At 52.8% G+C, this 17,413-nt stretch overlaps 2 protein-coding genes across 13 annotated transcripts in view; both read left to right on the forward strand.

Annotated features, from left to right (window-relative positions):
- Positions 1-4,775, forward strand: part of SCAMP2 (secretory carrier membrane protein 2) — a 32,937-nt gene extending 28,162 nt beyond the window's left edge. For both annotated transcript variants that reach the window (XM_005882763.2, XM_005882764.2), the window contains exons 8-9: positions 2,941-3,058; positions 3,272-4,775. In XM_005882763.2, coding sequence (XP_005882825.1) covers positions 2,941-3,058; positions 3,272-3,406 — 253 coding nt within the window. In that variant the 3' untranslated portion in view covers positions 3,407-4,775. The remainder of the gene's footprint in view (positions 1-2,940; positions 3,059-3,271) is intronic.
- Positions 4,776-5,841: 1,066 nt separating this feature from the next.
- Positions 5,842-17,072, forward strand: ULK3 (unc-51 like kinase 3). 11 transcript variants are annotated; one of them, XR_001359919.1, is made up of 16 exons: positions 5,842-6,084; positions 6,793-6,933; positions 7,018-7,138; positions 7,694-7,798; positions 8,499-8,642; positions 8,854-9,533; positions 9,714-9,819; positions 10,012-10,052; positions 10,532-10,634; positions 10,743-10,807; positions 10,893-10,971; positions 11,046-11,086; positions 11,474-11,521; positions 11,749-11,815; positions 11,936-12,075; positions 16,213-17,072. XR_001359919.1 is itself a non-coding variant. In XM_014530483.1 (16 exons), the coding sequence occupies exons 1-16, from the start codon at positions 5,983-5,985 to the stop codon at positions 11,950-11,952; spliced, it is 1,419 nt and encodes a 472-aa protein (XP_014385969.1). In that variant the 5' UTR covers positions 5,843-5,982; the 3' UTR covers positions 11,953-13,028. The 11 variants fall into 11 exon arrangements, 9 of the variants coding, with proteins under 9 accessions (XP_014385971.1, XP_014385963.1, XP_014385964.1 ...); XM_014530483.1 differs by lacking the exon at positions 16,213-17,072 and having other exon boundaries at positions 5,843-6,084; positions 8,854-8,936; positions 9,378-9,533; positions 11,936-13,028; XM_014530485.1 differs by lacking the exon at positions 16,213-17,072 and having other exon boundaries at positions 7,694-7,800; positions 9,378-9,533; positions 11,936-13,028.
- The last annotated feature ends 341 nt before the right edge of the window (positions 17,073-17,413 follow it).

Here is a 17,413-nt window from a genome sequence, read left to right on the forward strand (position 1 = left end):
CATCACTGGAGCAAGCAAACCTCCTGCTCACTTCAGCTGCGTGGCTGCCGGCCGCCATCTTTGTTGGCAGTTAATTTGCATATCTCGCTGATTAGCCAATGGGAAGCATAGCAGAGGTACGGTTAATTACCTTTTTTGTGTTTTATTAGATAGGATAGGTACTTACTTATTGCCATTTTAATTCTGTATGCCTAGGTTTCTCTCTCTATTTCTTCTCATCACAGCAGTCCCTTTAGCATTTTGTGTAATGCTGGGTTGGTGGTGATGTACTCCTTTAGTCTTTTTTTGGTCTTGGAAGCTCTTTATTTGACCGTCTATTTTTATTTTTTTTTATTTTTTATTTTTTAAATATATTTTTATTGATTTTTTACAGAGAGGAAGGGAGAGAGATAGAGAGTTAGAAACATCGATGAGAGAGAAACATCGATCAGCTGCCTCCTGCACATCTCCCACTGGGGATGTGCCCGCAACCCAGGTACATGCCCTCGACCGGAATCGAACCTGGGACCTTTCAGTCCGCAGGTCGACGCTCTATCCACTGAGCCAAACCGGTTTCGGCTTGACCGTCTATTTTTAATGATAGCCTTGCTGGATATAGGAAACTTGGTCTCAGATCCTTGCTTTCCATTATCTTGAGTACTTTCATTCCATTCCCTTCTGGCCTGTAGAGTTTCTGATGAGAAATCAGGTGTCAGCCTTATGGAAGCTCCTTTGTAAGTAATAGTTTGCCTTTTCTCTTGGTGCCTTTAAGATTCTGTCCTTGTCTTTAATTTTTGGCATTTTAATTATGATATGTCTGGGTGTGGGTCTGTTTGGGTTCTTCTTACTTTTAACTCTCTGTGCCTCCTGAACTTGTGTGACCTTTCCCTTTACTAGGTTAGGGAAGTTTTCTACACTTATTTCTTCAAACACATTCTCTATTCCTTTCTCCCTTTTTGCCTCTTCTGACACACCTGTTATGTGAATATTGTTAGGTTTCATGTTGTCCCACAGCTCCCTTAAGCTGTCCTCCTGTTCTTTTAATTGTTTTTTTTCTTTTTGGTTCTCTGGTTGAGTGATTTTTTCAACTCTGTCTTCTAATTCACTGATTTGACCCTCAGCTTCCCCTAATCTGCTGTGTATTCCTTCCAATGTGTGTGGGTTTTTTTTTTAAGTTTTATAAGATTGTTTTTAGAAGTGAAAATTTATTTCTTTCAAGAAAAAATATTTTAAATATAAAAACCAAATGTGGCCCTAACCGGTTTGGTTCAGTGGATAGAGCGTCGGCCTGTGGACTGAAAGGTCCCAGGTTCAATCCCGGTCAAGGGCATGTACCTTGGTTGCGGACACATGCCCAGTAGGGGTTGTGCAGGAGGCAGCTGATCGATGTTTCTCTCTCATCGATGTTTCTAACTATCCCTCTCCCTTCCTCTCTGTAAAAAATCAATAAAATATATATTTAAAAAACAAACAAACAAAACCAGTGTGTTCTCTATTTGTGCTATGTCATTTTTTATTTCTGTTTTTATAGTTACTATATCTTTTCTCATGCTGTTGAGCATCTTTACCATCATTATTCTGAACTCTATATCAAATAAATTTCTTATCTCCATTTCATTTATCTCTTCTGGAGAATTCTCTTGTTCTTTCATTTGTGGGTTGTTTCTTTGTCTCCTCATTTTGGCTGTCTGTTTGGGTTTGTGACTCTGTGTTAGGTAGATCTGCTACCCCTCTCATTCTCTAGTGCAGGACAGTGTCAAACGCTGTTTCTAGCTAATTAGATCAGGCAAAGACTCAATGCTTCCAGAGACCCCTCTGCCTACAGCCTGATAGGATTCTGTCTTGAATAGCCCTCAGGCAATTGTCCACAGGTGTGGTGAGAGTTTTTTCAAGGGGTGGGGGCAATTGCTTCTGCCTGGAGGCTAATTGTTATTCTCAGTCTCTTAATGGGCCTCAGAAACACTCTGGGGCAAGGTGTTTTCCAATAGGGTTGTTCAGCTGTCTTCCCCCCAGGCAACGCTGCCTGTTTAGCAAATGTCTGCGAGAGTTTCCTTAAAAAAAAAAAAAAAAGATTTTAAGAGAGAGAAGAGGAGAGGGAGAGAGAAACATCAATAAGAAGGAAACATTGATCAGCTGCCTCCTGCACGCCTCCTTCCAGGGATGGAGCCCGTAACCTGGGCATGTGCCCTGACTGTGCATCAAACTGGCAACCTTTTGGTGCATGGGATGATGCTCAACCTACTTAGCCACACTGGCCAGGGCCCAGCACCATTTGCTGAAGAGACCATTCTTTCCTCATTGAGTGGTCTTGGCACCTTGTGAAAACCAGTTGATGGTAGATGTGTGGGTTTGTTTCTGGGCTCTTATTTCTATTCCATCAACCTCTATATTGTATATGTCTGTCCTCATGCCAGTACCACACTGTTTTGTTAACTGCAGCTCCATGTGTGAAAACCAGTTGATGGTAGATGTGTGGGTTTGTTTCTGGGCTCTTATTTCTATTCCATCAACCTCTATATTGTATATGTCTGTCCTCATGCCAGTACCACACTGTTTTGTTAACTGCAGCTCGGTAGTAAGTTTTTAACTCATGAAGTGTGAGGATATTTCCTTTTATAGATGAAAAAGCTGGAGCTCAGGAAGGAGACATGTTCGCAGGCAGAGGAGCCTGTCCCTGTGCCCCAGTGGGAGGAGCTGAGGTGATAGGATGAATGCAGTTCGTTGGCCAGTAGTTCTCTTTTTCAGAGGGTGGGCCGTCGGGAATGATCAGCCATACTTTCCATATCCCCCCAAGCCCCCAAAACAGCAGGTAAAGTGCTGCTCCTGACTGAGGTCAGCAGCCACATCCCTTCCAGATCTCACATGGCCCAAAGATTCCATGTGGGCAGTGGAGAAAAGCCCCTCATAGGACCTCTGGGGCCCACTTCTACTATACCCTCTCACCTCCTCTTCCCTTTGTAGTGGTTGGATTGCAGCCCTGTCTACGCTGAAGCAAGACTTGGCTGTGTCGATCATCATGATGGTGGTAGCTGGCTTCTTCACACTCTGTGCTGTGCTCTCACTCTTCCTTCTAAAGCGGGTGAGTGGTGGGTGCCGGGCCAACAGCTAACCTGAGGAAGCAGGCTCCTCTCTCCAGCCTTGCCATGGGGGTGTTCATCACTACAGCAGTTGGGACTCCTATGTCCCCAAACGTCCAGTGGCTTTCTCCAAGGCTCTGGTGGGAGGTCAGGCAGGCATGGGTTCCTTGTGGGCCTACAGGACAGGCTTCTCTTACCACAGCCTTTTTCCCCAGGTGCACTCTCTGTACCGCCGGACTGGGGCCAGCTTCCAGCAAGCTCAAGAGGAATTTTCCCAGGGCATCTTCAGCAACAGGACCTTCCGCAGCGCTGCCTCATCTGCTGCCCGAGGAGCCTTCCAAGGGAATTAGTCCTGACTCTCTTCCCTGTGCCCCAGCCATTTTTCCTGCCTGCCTTCTGAGCTGCACTTTCCGTGGGTGCCTTAAGCAGTGCTATGGCCAGCACAAACCTGGAGAGGGTCTTGCTGTGGCTCTTCCTCCTTCCTCAGCAACCAGCTTTCCCTTCCACCCAAGGGAAGGGGAGGGAGGGACAGGAACTTTTTTTCCATAAGAGAAAGGGGGAAAAAAAGTTTTTTCTTCTCTGGTGGTGGTTTGGTAGGATTCTTTTGTCCCTCTGAAGCAGTGGGACTGAAGTTCTCTTTTCCCTACACACACACACATGCACATATGTACACACTTGGGATCACTAGCCAACCTGGGCCCACCCAGCTGGCGTTGTATTTCTGCCCGGGTCCTGGGCCTCCACTCATCCCCTAGAAACCTGGCCTGAATCTGGCTTCATAGCCCCAGCCTGTGGCTTCCATAGTCCTGCCCTCCCTTCCTGCTGGGCTGGGATGACCTTCCAAGGGCTCCCCTTTAGATGAGCTATGGCCTGGGCTGGTGGACAGCTCTGTTCCCCCAGATCACTCTGATTAGGTCTCTGGGCTTCCAGAACCTCTGGCCAGTTCCTCAGCCTCTTCTCTGCTTCATGTCTCTCACAAACAGATTCATTGCCTTATCGGCCCCCTGCACCTTCCAGCTGTGGGCAGCACCCTGTGCCATCTGGGGCCCTCCCTGAACCCTCCCCTCCTTAGACTTACTGAATGTGCATTGGGGTTGGTTGGGATTTGGGGATGGGCAGGAACAGAGGACAACCTGTGTTGTCCTGCCCAGCCTTTAACAATCTTCTAGGAGGAGTGTGTGTGACTGTCCCGGTGTGGGTTGTTTGTCCGTTTGTTTTGATTTCCTCTTCTCCTGGGGGACAGCTGTGCTCTACCTTGGCCTCACATTCTAACCATTTGTTCCCACATCAGCAATATCTAGCTTGTATGACTCTTAGGAAGGGCAGGTCGAATCAGTTCAGAACTGAATCCTTCAGACTGGTCTCATGAGCCAGGGTTCCAGACTCATCCTCCAGGGTTCTCCCATACCCCGAGTAGGAGTAGAGTCTAGGTCACCTTCCACTGGTCCTAGGGATTCCCCAGGAAGTGTGTCACTGTGAAGAGCACCTAGGAGTCCACCATTAACACCTGCACCCTGCCCTGCTGTGGACTGAGGGAACTTCTCAAAAAGGCCAATCCAGAGGCAGCCCTGTCTATAGCCCACTCCACTCCAGAGCCACTGAATGATGATTTAATGACAGTGACCAAGGTTTTGTAAATTTCTGGTACTTTTTTTCTCCATGTACAAATGTATATGTTGTTTCAATTTTGTGCTTAAATAAAGACATTTTCAGACAACACTGGTTCTAATGTCTGCTGGACTTGGATGGATGTGCATGGCCCCCAGGAGTAGTGGCTGAAGTGCTCTATCTATAGGTGTGAGGGGTCAGTCAACATGCTGCCTGTGCTAGGGGCAGGGGCCTGACAAAGAAGAATTACTAAGTAGGCTGAGGGGCAGGGACCATGGGAGAGAAAAATTGCTAATTATCTCGCCAGAAAAGCAATGTGTTATGATTGAACCCAGCCAAGTGTGACCCTGCTTGTAAATTTTATGTAAACTTTTTACCCTGCCAGTACCAGGAACGGCTAATGAACCGCTTTGCAGTTTGTTTTTTCTTTTTTTAAAAAATACTTTGAAGTCTTTGCAGATAAAAGGTCTTGCTGTACTCTCGGACGGCACTGCAAGCTGTGGGACTCTTACGAGAGGGACACAGCTGGTAGTCAGCTGGCCAGCTTAATAAAGGCTCTTAAAATTTAAATTCTGAGTCGGTGGTCTATCTCGCTGAGCCAACCTATAACACTGCCCTCCCCCCGTCTCTGGCTGGTCTGTGACAGGCTAAGCCTCTCACCCCTGGGGGAAAGTCCCTTCCTGAGATAACTATTGGCCTCTTCCATTATACTTTTTTAAATTTTTTAAAAAAATATTCTCACAGATTTTATTGATTTGAGAGAGAGAGAGAGAGAGAGAAACAGATTTGTTGTTCCATTTAGGTGTTCATTGGTTGATTCTTGTATGTGCCCTGACTGGGGATGTCTGCAACCTTGGCACATGTCCCAGTAATTCCACTTTCAGAGCTGCTCGTCTTGGGAGGAGGGGCCTCTTTGAATCCCCTGCCCCCCTCACCCTTCTTGATCCTCTCGTGGGCGATCTCTAAGATCGTAACGGAGCCCAAATGGGATTCCTGATGACCTCGTGTGCTGGTCTCTAGTTCCTCCCTTTGGCCCGAGGGGGCCTCAGCATCCTCACGTGGATCTTGCGGATCATGTGATTTCTAGTGCTGACGGCGGCCGAGGAGGGGCAGCACTCAACCGAGCCGCGCAGAAAGCAGCGGGAGGAAGAGTCTCTAGGACCCGGGAGCCTGGCCCCGCCCCTCCGGGTGCACTTCCGGCGGCAGCGAGGAGTCGGGCAGTTGCTGCGCGCGCTCTTCCGCTCTCCGCGCTGGACTCCGGGCCGGAACCCGCCCCGGGAAGCAGGAAGCGCCCGGTGGCTGGCGCGGGGTGGTCAGGATGGCGGGGTCCAGCTGGGGTCCCCCGCGGCTGGATGGCTTCATTCTCACAGAGCGCCTGGGCAGTGGCACGTACGCCACGGTGTACAAGGCCTACGCCAAGGTGGGGGCGAGGCGCAGCCGGAATCGGGCTTGAGAACCTCTGAGCGCCGGGCCGCGTGCCCGCCAGACCCTGAGCGAGCCCAGGAGGGTGGCAGGCTGGGAACCCAGGGAGGTTAGGGCCTGAGAGCAGTTAGGTACCGCGGCCAGACTTGTCCCGATCTGGTGTTCGGTGGACGAGGTGGGAGCTGACTGCCCCCCATAGGTCTTAAAAACAAACACGTACACACAAACACATACCCACACCTGTGTTTTGTTTGGAGATGCAGGTGGAGACCTGGAGGGAGCCTCGTGTCAGTGTCTTAAGAATGGGCTCAAATGTATTCATTGGTTGATTCTTGTATGTGCCCTGACTGGGAGGACACCTGGTGGGCTGGGAGGAGTCTTGGACAGGGTTCTGGAAGGCTGGACCCACTTAGGAAGCAATCTGGGCAGTTCTAGAACATGGAATGAAGGACATGCCTTAGTGGGAGCACTCTAGAAGGGCTCATGGGACTAAGGGAAGAGAGGGTTTAAGAACACCAGGCTGGGTGGGGAGGCCAGAATCCCATAAACAGGGGTTCTCATTAGCCTGAGAAGGGGAAGGTTGGATGCTGGTGTGAGTGGGTAAGCCCAGTGAGGGGGAGAAGGGTAGAGGGAATCAGAGCCTTTCTGGCCAGGCATGGGCCCTGGCTTGCTCAAGGTAGATCCCTCAAATCTCCTGCCTCCGTAGAAGGACACTCGAGAGGTGGTAGCCATAAAATGTGTGGCCAAGAAGAGCCTGAACAAGGCATCTGTGGAAAACCTCCTGACAGAGATTGAAATCCTCAAGGGCATTCGACACCCCCACATCGTCCAGCTGAAAGACTTCCAGGTGCGGGCCTGTGGTTCAGCCACCCGCAAAGGAGACTGGAGAAGAGACACTCCCTTCAAGTTGCCTTTTTGCCTCTAACCACAGTGGGACAGTGACAACATCTACCTCATCATGGAGTTCTGTGCAGGAGGTGACCTGTCTCGCTTCATCCATACCCGCCGGATTCTGCCTGAGAAGGTGGCTCGTGTCTTCATGCAGCAGATAGGTAAGAACCTCTGACCCCAGATTTCCCATGGTCTCTGTCCTCCCTCTGCACCCGACCCAGGCTCGGAGCCGCTGCGCTCTTAGCAGTTGCCTCCTTTCCCAGCTCGGATTTATAGGCCCTGTCTTTGCCATGTGCCCATCCCTAGCTTAAGGCTGTTACTAGAGAAAGGTAGGAGCCTTAAGCTGTAAGAAGTCCAGATTTTCTACATGCAGAAGATAATAGAAAGACCTTGTAGGACACATCAGGGCCCACTGGGTTGTATCTAAGTGCTTTGCCAAAAGAAAGAGCAAAAGTCGAAAGGGCTGAGGCACCCAGGGAGGCTTCTAGGAGGAGAGGAGACTTGCAGAGGGGCCCAAGGGAGGAAAGATGGCACTGGGGGTGGGAGTGGGGGGTTCTTAGAAGTGGCAGGAACCTGGTACTTTTATGTAAAGCATTCAGAAGGCCAGAACTGGGGTCATGCAGGCTTGAAGAAGCAGATGTAAGTCAGGGACGGCGAGAGGCAGGTGGGAGATGGGTCCCTCTGACCTGTTTCTCTGCATGTGTCCTGTTCCCCAGCTAGTGCCCTGCAGTTTCTGCACGCACGAAACATATCTCACCTGGATCTGAAGCCACAGAACATTCTGCTGAGCTCCTTGGAGAAGCCCCACCTTAAACTGGCAGGTGTGAGTCTGGAACAGCAGGGGAAAGCTGGGCCTGGGTCTCCACAACAATCTGTGAGCTGTTCTGGGTCCTTAGAACTGAATGGAGCTTCAGGGTTTGGAGGGTGGGTGTGCACTCAGCAGCCCTGGTTCTTGTGGCGCCCTCTATCGAGTCATCCAACAGCAACAGGCTGGGAGATCCAGAAACGGGCCCCATCACCAAAAGGTAGGGCCTTTCTCAGCCATCCACACTGGATTCCAGCAGTGTAATGCTTGGGATCAGGGCCAGGATTTGGTGGGTCACCAGAATTGAAGCTCAAGCTGTAACTCAACCTGCAGCAGTGTTGGAGGGAGTTAGGTGGGGGAGGGGTGGTTGTGGTCCCTGATAGGATTTGGAAAAGAATTTGCTTGAGGCTAGAGAGGGTATAACCTGAGCTTGGTGGGACAGTGAGCCATTATCTTCATAGCTGATGTGAGCAGGGTGGGCTTCCTGGAAAAGTACCTGAGGGGGGCTGTGTGTGATGGGTAGGACTTATGCCCCCACTGAAAGATGCAGGAGGGTGTTGGAGGTTAATAGTTAGCTAAGACTGGGAAGTAGGATTGATCCTGGTGAATCTGGAAGGTGGGGAGGAGTCCTGTGCTGGAGCTCAGGGTAAGGCTTCAAAGGCCAAGAGCAGAGGCAGCTGGAATTTGAGCCCTGCTGCCTGGCCTCTTGCCTGCAGACTTCGGCTTCTCGCAGCACATGTCCCCGTGGGACGAGAAGCATGTGCTCCGCGGCTCCCCTCTCTACATGGCCCCCGAGATGGTGTGTCAGCGGCAGTACGATGCCCGTGTGGACCTCTGGTCCGTGGGGGTCATTCTGTATGGTGAGAGCTCTGTCCCCTGCCCCCACCCTGTGAGGCCTGCACTGTGTGTCCTCAGGCATGCCCTCCCTGGCCACTCCTGAAGGGCTTTAATGAGAAGGCTGACTTTAATGGCCCTGAGCCCCTGCTCTGGGGGTTATCAGGCCCTCCCAGGAGTGGGCCAGGCCAGGCTGCACCCTGTCCCTCCCAGCTTGCCCTCTGCCTCCCTCCACAGAAGCCCTCTTCGGGCAGCCCCCCTTTGCCTCCAGGTCGTTCACAGAGCTGGAAGAGAAGATCCGGAGTAATCGGGTTATCGAGGTGGGTCCTGCAGGGCCTCAGCAACCTGTTGTGGGACAGAGGGAAGCAGAGCCCTCAGGTTGGAGACCTCACTATCCCTGCACGGACTCGGGTGTGGGCTCTAGGTACCTTGTGCTGGGCGTGCTTGAAGCTCCATTCAGTTCTAGGGACCTAGATCAGCCCACAGATTGTGTAGACCCAGGCCCAGTCTTCCCAAAAGCATCAGCCTGGGAGGGGAGAACCCGAATTAGGATTCTACGACAGCTCAGGGCTCCAGGGAGGGCGTGGGCAGGAGCCTGGGCAGGAGGCTTGGCTCTCTACTGCCTTCATCACCCAGACGTGTCACTGTTCCTCTTGGCTCTCAGATTCTCCACCTGTCAGACATGTACCTCTGGGACATACCAGGACAGGGTTGGGGAGGTTCTGGAGCCCAGTGTGACCTGTCCCCCACCCTCCCCTCAGCTTCCCCTTCGACCCCAGCTCTCCCCAGACTGCCAGGACCTGCTGCGGCGGCTCCTAGAGCGGGACCCTGGTCGTCGCATCTCCTTCCAGGACTTCTTTGCCCACCCCTGGGTGGACCTGGACCACATGCCCAGTGAGGAGAGCCTGGCACGAGCAGTGAGCAGGCCACTAGGGATGGGCTGGGGTGAAGGCAGGTTGGGGGTCTCATCTACACTTTTTGGTGGTAAACAGGGGGCTTGCCCCCAGGGGGACGAGGGTGGGCTCAGGGGACCTGCTGTTCCCACTTTATGGTAAGCAGAGGGGTGGGCATGACTCCCTGATCTGCCCATCCTCCAGACCATCCTGGTGGTGCAGGCTGTGAAGAAGGACCAGGAGGGGGATGCTGCGGCTGCCTTATCACTTTACTGCAAGGCTCTGGACTTCTTTGTGCCTGCCCTGCACTGTAAGTGCATAGAGCTCTGGGTGTAGCAGGGGTGGGTGGCCATAGCTGCTGTGGATGGATTCCAGAAGCATGTCCCCATTCATAATTTTATGGGAGACAAGGCAGAGGATAAATCTAGAACTTAGTGCTTTTGAGGATTCTAGAGGGTTTGGTGTGTGGCAGGGTCCTCATATAAACCACCACTGTTTGCAGACGAAGTGGATGCACAGCGGAAGGAGGCAATTAAGGCAAAGGTGGGTGAGCAAGTTCCCTGGAGGAAACTGATGAGGGGTTCTGGGGCTGCCTGAGACTGGCTCTCTTAGAACCGGGACTTCCTGTCCTGGGAAGGGGTCAGGCCGGGCCCTGACATTTCAGCTTGGGACAGTCACTGAGGACCTAGGGCAGTGATGGCGAACCTTTTGAGCTCGGCGTGTCAGCATTTTGAAAAACCCTAACTTAACTCTGGTGCCGTGTCACTTATAGAAATTTTTTGATATTTGCAACCATAGTAAAACAAGATTTATATCTTTGATATTTATTTTATATATTTAAATGCCATTTAACAAAGAAAAATCAACCAAAAAAATGAGTTCGCGTGTCACCTCTGACACGCGTGTCATAGGTTCGCCATCACTGACCTAGAGGGAGAACTTGCATGTGGATGCTGGCGAGGGAGGCAGGGTGGGACAGCCCCTCCACAGCCCCTCCTCCTCAGCCCCTCGTGCTCCTGCAGGTGCGACAGTACGTGTCCCGGGCTGAGGAGCTCAAGGCCATTGTGTCCTCCTCCAATCAGGCCCTGCTGAGACAGGGGGCCTCTGCCCAAGACCTGCTCAGAGGTAGGCCCAGCTCCTGACTGACCACCAGGCCCCCAGGCGGATTGGGGTCAGCTCCCTGAGATGAGAAAAGCTGCTCCCCTCACCCTGAGCCTTTGCCCTTCATCCCAGAGATGGCTCGGGACAAGCCACGCCTCCTGGCTGCTCTGGAAGTGGCTTCAGCTGCTGTGGCCAAGGTTTGTACCCAGTGGGAGGGGTCCAGGTGGGGCAGGGAGGAATCGAGATCATGACCCTAAATGACTGGTGTCTCTGTGGCTGCAGGAGGAGGAAGCTGGTGGGGAGCAGGACGCCCTGGACCTGTACCAGCACAGCCTGGGGGAGCTGCTGCTGCTGCTGGCAGGTGAGGCCCTCACCACCACACTCCCTGACTCCCTGCTGCCCTGCCCTTAGCACGCACCCTCCCTCTTTTTGCAGGGGAGCCCCCAGGCCGGAGGCGGGAACTGCTTCACACTGAGGTGCCCACCGGGGTTGGGTGGGTTGTGGGGGGCTTCATCTTCCCCTTTGACCCTCCTTCCATCTGGGAGGACCTTCTTGGGTTCCCTCGGGGTGTTTCAAGTCTGGGAGTCAGACCTTACAGACCTGATAGGTTGTTGGCCACATGCGGTTCACAGGGGCTAGGAGCTCAGGTCAGGCAGTGGGACGGGCAGGATCAGGGGACCCAGCAACAGAAAATTGGCTGGGCCACTTCAGTCAGGAAGGCTTTCTGGAGGAGGGAGCAGATAAAGGACACAGAATGCAGTTGTTCTGGGGCAGGGGGTTCTAGAGAGCAGCAGGAGTGAGGAGGGTCTCACTCTGAGGGCCCCACCCCCAGCCCCGTGGGCACGTATGTCTTCCCTTGGCAGGTTCAGAACCTCATGGCTCGAGCTGAATACCTGAAAGAGCAAGTCAAGGTGAGCACATGGGAGGTCCCATTGGGGCAAGGCTGTGTGGTTTCCGCTCCTCTGCTTGTAGCTCTCTGCCCCCCCTTTTCCCCCGTGTGTCTCCCTTTCCGGGTTCCATCTGCAGGCCTCTCCACTGCTGTCTGTCTTTCACTCCCAGTTGCCCTGGGACTGTTGATGCGGCTCCTTTGCCTGCCCCTGGCTGCCTGTCACCTCGGTGCCACCTTTTTGTTCCACAGATGAGGGAGTCTCACTGGGAAGCCGAGACCTTGGACAAGGAGGGGCTGTTGGAGTCTGTTCGGACCTGTGAGTCCTGCCTAGGGTCCTACCTTCTGCCCCAGGAGGAGTGAAGGCCAAGGGCAGCCCTGGATTCTGCCTTGTTTGCCAGAGACCTGACACTGACCCTTCTCCCTTACCCCTCCACAGCTTGCACCCTGCAGTGACCACAGAAAGATGACTGCACAGACCATGGGCCACCTGAAGTTGGGGGACACACCTAGGCTGCTGCCCGGAATTCTGTGGCCCTCTGCAGTCTGGCGGGGTAGCCTTCCTGGATGGGCAACCCTGTGAGCACTGCGTCCCAGGGTCCCTAACAACCTCAGGATGCCCTCCACCCCGCAAAGGCTCTGATGGCCCAGCCCTTTATGGGCTGGGAGCACTGGGTCTGGCCCCAGGGGAGGGAGCAGACCTCTGGGAGAAGTGTCTCATGTGACTGTGGTTAACTGGTGACTGCTGGACCCTGAGCCTGTCAATTTAGGGCATGAAGGCTCAGATGTAGCCTGTGCCCACCCCTTTCCTTCCTGGGAGCCCTTATTTCAACTCGCCTCTGTCCTCGCAGTGGACCAGGGCGCTCAGGGACCACCCCCCCATGGTCTGCACTCAGCCCCACAGAACACCAGTCATCTTGGAAGCTGATGTCTGTCCACCCTGTCTCAGTATTTTAAGTTAATCCTGCAAGCCATGAAAAGAATATATTTCGAAGGATGGGGCAAATTGAAGAAACTCATGCCTGTTCCTGCCCTGCCCCAGAGGGTCTGCAGGGAGGTCCTTCATCCTCACCCCTCCAGCCTTCATCTCCCTTGAGGGAGCAGCCCTTGTTTTCTGCAGAGCTGGTCCTGGCCTGGCACAGGGAGGCATGGGGCTGCCCGGCTCCTCAGGTTTTGGAGACCCACTAGCCCAGGAGACACTTCAGGACTGACATGGCTGCCACCCCGCCTGTGCCCTGGGCAAGCACCTTTCCTTTTCTGGGCCTGGGTCTTCCCAGCTCCATTGGTGTTGCTGTTATCTCCTAACCCCCTCCCCCCATGTGGGCTTTTAGGAGTACCAAGTGACTTCCATCTGGAGAACAATGTATATACCTGGGGTTACTTGGGGACTTGTTTTTAAAACTCTGGCTGTTGGTGATTTCTAACCTTTCCACCCTTCATTGCCTCCTGGGGCAAGGGTCGTCTTTTCTTCTCTATCAGAGGCCAGTATGAAGTGTATCATTTATTGTTTCCTTATTAAATTATTTTTTGAACTTGTGATTCTTTTCTTGCCCTGGAAGAAGAGAAGGAGTAGGTCAAGGCAGGCAGCTCCTTTTCCTAGGCTAGTGCTATAGGGACTCCAGGAATAACAGGGTAACCTGAGAGAGGGCTGGGAGAGGCCACAGGGTGGTGGGGAGTGAGAGCCACATTGCCTTCTGCCCTCAGGCCCCAGGAGAGTCAGGCTGACCGGCTGCTGTTCCTCCCGCCACCTAAGGGACTAGTGGGAAGGGGACAGGCACAGGCCTGGGTGCCAGGCAATGCCCTTCCTCTGTGCACCCGGAGAAGGGTGGACTCCATGGCAGGAGCACAGTCCTGTAAAACCTCTGCTCTGCGCTGCACAAGCCATTGCCCCACACAGGATCCCTGGCCTCCCACCCCTCTTTCCCTTGGGCCAGTGAATGAGCAGGGTTGGGGCAAAGGGCATTCTCTAGGGCAGTGGTCGGCAAACTGTGGCTTGGCAAACTGTGGCTTGCAAGCCACATGCGGCTCTTTGGCCCCTTGAGCGTGGCTCTTCCACAAAATACCACGTGCGGGCACGCACGTACAGTGTGATTGAAACTTCATGGCCCATGCGCAGAAGTCGGTATTTTGTGGAAGAACCACACTCAAGGGGCCAAAGAGCCGCATGTAGCTTGCGAGCCGCAGTTTGCTGACCACGGCTCTAGGGTATCTCATACTCAGCCCTCCAGGAGCCCCCAAAAGCTGGGGTAATTCCCAGCAGTCCCTACCCCACCCACAAGGTCTTGGTCTTAACAGCCCTTAGAAGCATCTTTGGGGACTTAGGGGATAGGAAGGCCCCCCCCACCCCCGCCCCAGGGAAGCACCAAGGCAGCAGTTCATAGATTTGTCAGATGCCAACCATGAAGATAACCTTCCAGCCAACATGAAAGGGAGGGAATTATTTTCCCTGAAGTCCTTGGCCTGGCTGTGAGGGGCAATGTAGAGCAGTGGTCCAGAAGGCAGGAGGCAAGGCTAAAATCCTGGCTCTGCCACTTGACCAAGAGACCCATTGACTAACCCAGTGATTTTCAACCCCTTTCATCTCATGGCACACATAAACTAATTACTAAAATTCTGCAGCACTCCAAAAATATTTCTGCTGATCTGACCAAAAAATATGTGTAATTTTCATTCATTTACATCAGGTGGCTATTGTCTTTTTTTTAAATTTGACAATCTAAGAAAAAGAGGTCAGTGCCCCTGACTAAATAGTCAGGTATTGCATATTTTTTAAATTATTGCTGCACACAGGTTGAAAATAGCTGGACTGGCCCATTTCTCAGTTAAACTAGGATGAAGTGAAGGGCCCTGTAGAAATCTCGAAGATGGTAATGAGTTACTGTACACTAGCCTGGCACACAGTAAGATTCAATAAATCATTATTTTCAGATGTAGAGAGAGAAATGTACTTCAGATTATCTTTGGGCATGGGCTGGACAAAAAAAGCCTCAGTAAGTAAAAGGAAGGAAGGGAATGAATGGAGCTGGTTGTGGGGGGTGAATGGGGAAGATTGAATGGGAAGGAGAGACTGATTGACTAGGATGATGGGATGGAGGGGTTGGTCTACAGGCCCCAATTATTTCTGATATCTGCATTGACTACCTGCCAACAGGGCACTGGACAGGTGGGACTGTGGGGGATTGGGCCCTCTCTGGGCAGAGTGTTTGGGTGCCTCCACGCTGGTCCTGTATTTGGGCCACCTGCCAAGGAGGGAAACAGCCCAGCCAGAGAGCTAAGGTCGGGAGGAGGTGGGTTCACTCTCTAGGGCTCCCTTCGAATGGCAGAGACGTATGAGGAATAAGCCAATCTGCTTTAAAAAAATTTTTTTTTTGTTTTATTGCTTAAAGTATTACAAAGAGTATTACATAGGTCTCCTTTTTTTTCCCCCTTGACCTTCCCCCGGCTTCCTCTACGCCCCAGTGTCTTGTGTCCATTGGTTATATGCATGCATACCCAATCTGCTTTTTTAAAAAAAGACTTTCCTCTCTAGGGGTAGGAGTTGTTTCTGCCTCTCATCTTTAACACTTTGAAAATGCCCAAAGCAGGGCAGACACTTCCCCAGCATCAGGGTGCCTCACCCTGCCCTGTCCTCCCACCTCTACTCAGGCCCCCAAGTCAAAGCCAGTCCTGGGCCAAGCTGGGGAGCACCTGGGCCTGGGACCCACTGGCTCCCATGGGACCAGCCCTGGGGACAGCAGATGGGCCTTGGGCAGATTGAGGGACCCAGGTGTCCCTGTGCCCAGCCTGTCCCTTTCTTGGCTAACGGGAGTTTCGGAAGGTCATTGAACCGTGGTTCCTGCAAGTCATCTAGGAGGACTCTTATCCCTAAAGACCACTGAGGCGGGCACGCTTTCCCTAGAGTAACTCATACCCATACTTACCCACTTGAAGTATCATAGATATACACACACACAGACACTAACAGGCCACAGGCCTCAGCACATACAATAACACTGAAGCCACGTCCAAGCTCACAGACCCAGGCAGATTTCACGTAGACTTCTACTCATGCTCACACACACAGGCACATCCCTGCTGAGCAGGGCTAAGGCAGCCTCAATGCTGCTGCTCCCCGACCCAGCTCACCCTGGCCTCTGCTCTCTTGGAGCCTCACATGGGTTCTGGGAACAGCTATGCCTGGTGGGTACTGAACTAGAGGCAGGTAGCAGGCTTTGTGGCTTTCTCCCAGTCCCCTCGCATGTAGTTCCCCACCCCAAGCAGCCTCAGGCATCAGCTGGACCAATAGGCTCTGCCAGCAGCTCTGGCACAGCACACACTCCCCCAGATGTTCCCAGCTCGCTGGGAGCCTCCAGTGTCTGAGGGGGGACCATGGCCACTGGGGGGAGAGGGAGCCTCCCAACTCCAAACCCTGTCACCATCCTCCCCAAGTCCACCCTGGGGCCAACTGGCCCCTGGAGAGTCTCCCTCTGGGAACTAGGCCTGAGCTATCTGGATGGGTAGAAGGAGACTTGAGTGGAGCAGGTACCAGGGCTTGCCACCAATCCCCTGAAATCCCCCATGTCATGGGGCTAGAGAACCTAAGGGTGGGGGTGACGGGGAGCAGGCCAGCCATCTTTGCTGTCACTCTCTTCCTGAAAGAGTGGTGGTGAGGGGGTGCGGGGTGTGTGTGTGTAGAGGAACTGTATCATCACCTTTCAACATTTCCTGTATCTTCAGACTGCCTGCAAAGCTGAGAAGGACAGTGAGAAGGATGAAAGAAAGAGAACAAGAGGGAGAGGAGGAGAGGACCTGGGGAGGTAAATGCTTTACTCTAAACTATGGGGCCTTATTGGTGGGATTTTAATCACTGTGAAAAGGGAAGTTCTGGTAGCAGGTGGCTTTCTTTGTTGTCCTCACATAATATCAGGTGGACTAGTCAGGGAGCAAGTAATTATCTAAATAAATGGGAGTAGAAATAGGATGTGAAGAGGGCGTCCTCAGTAGGCCCCGAGGGCTTAGAAATGAGGCAGGTGGGTGGGTGTAAGATGGGTATGAACCAGGAATGAGCCGGAGAGCAGGGACATAGATGAGAGGGGCATGGACTGCCAGAGAAGCCAGAGAGCAGGGGAAGGAAGGGTGAGGGGAGGCAGGGGGAGGCCAGCAGAGCTTGGGACCCTCAGTCTGCTTTCCTTGCCCATTTCGGCCTGAGCAATGGAACTGGCTCCTGCTACCTCAGAGCCTTCTTTCCCCAGTTCCAGGAACATGCAGACAGGTCAGGGCTTCTTGGGGTTCCCAGCCTGTGAGGAGAAAACCAGTGTGGGGGCTCAACCTCCTCCCTGACCCCAGATTCCAGCCATTCTCTTTGGTGAGGGTTCAGTGAACACAAACCCTAGCCTCCTCACAGCCATGTCCCCCTGCCTCTTTCACCCTTGGTCCTGTAAACCACTGGGGGTAAAGGGGTCTGTCCGACCCATCAGGCAGGAGGCCCCTGGAAGGTGGAGTGCTGACGTGGGCCTTGCTGCAGTTAAAGAATGAGTTATTGCCCTGACCGGTTTGGCTCAGTGGATGGAGCGTCAGCCTGCGGACTGAAGGGTCCCAGGTTCGATTCCAGTCAAGGGCATGTATCTTGGTTGTGGGCACATCCCCAGTAGGAAGTGTGCAGGAAGCAGCCGATCGATGTTTCTCTCTCATCGATGTTTCTAACTATCCCTCTCCCTTCCTCTCTGTAAAAAATCAATAAAATATATTAAAAATAAAGAATGGGTTATCATTTATTAATGTAGCCTATCATGTGCCCAGTGCCCATGTCCCCGCACACACACAGCCTGGGGCCCCGGGTTGGGTCTCCTCCAGCTTCAGGAAGGTCAGGAGGGGTTTTTGTCCAGTGACAACCTGGGGACAGCCTAGGCCCGGGGATGCTCAAGGAGGACCTAACATG

The sequence above is a fragment of the Myotis brandtii genome, unplaced genomic scaffold (genome assembly GCF_000412655.1).
Source record: "Myotis brandtii unplaced genomic scaffold, ASM41265v1 scaffold74, whole genome shotgun sequence".
Taxonomy (NCBI): Eukaryota; Metazoa; Chordata; class Mammalia; order Chiroptera; family Vespertilionidae; genus Myotis; species Myotis brandtii.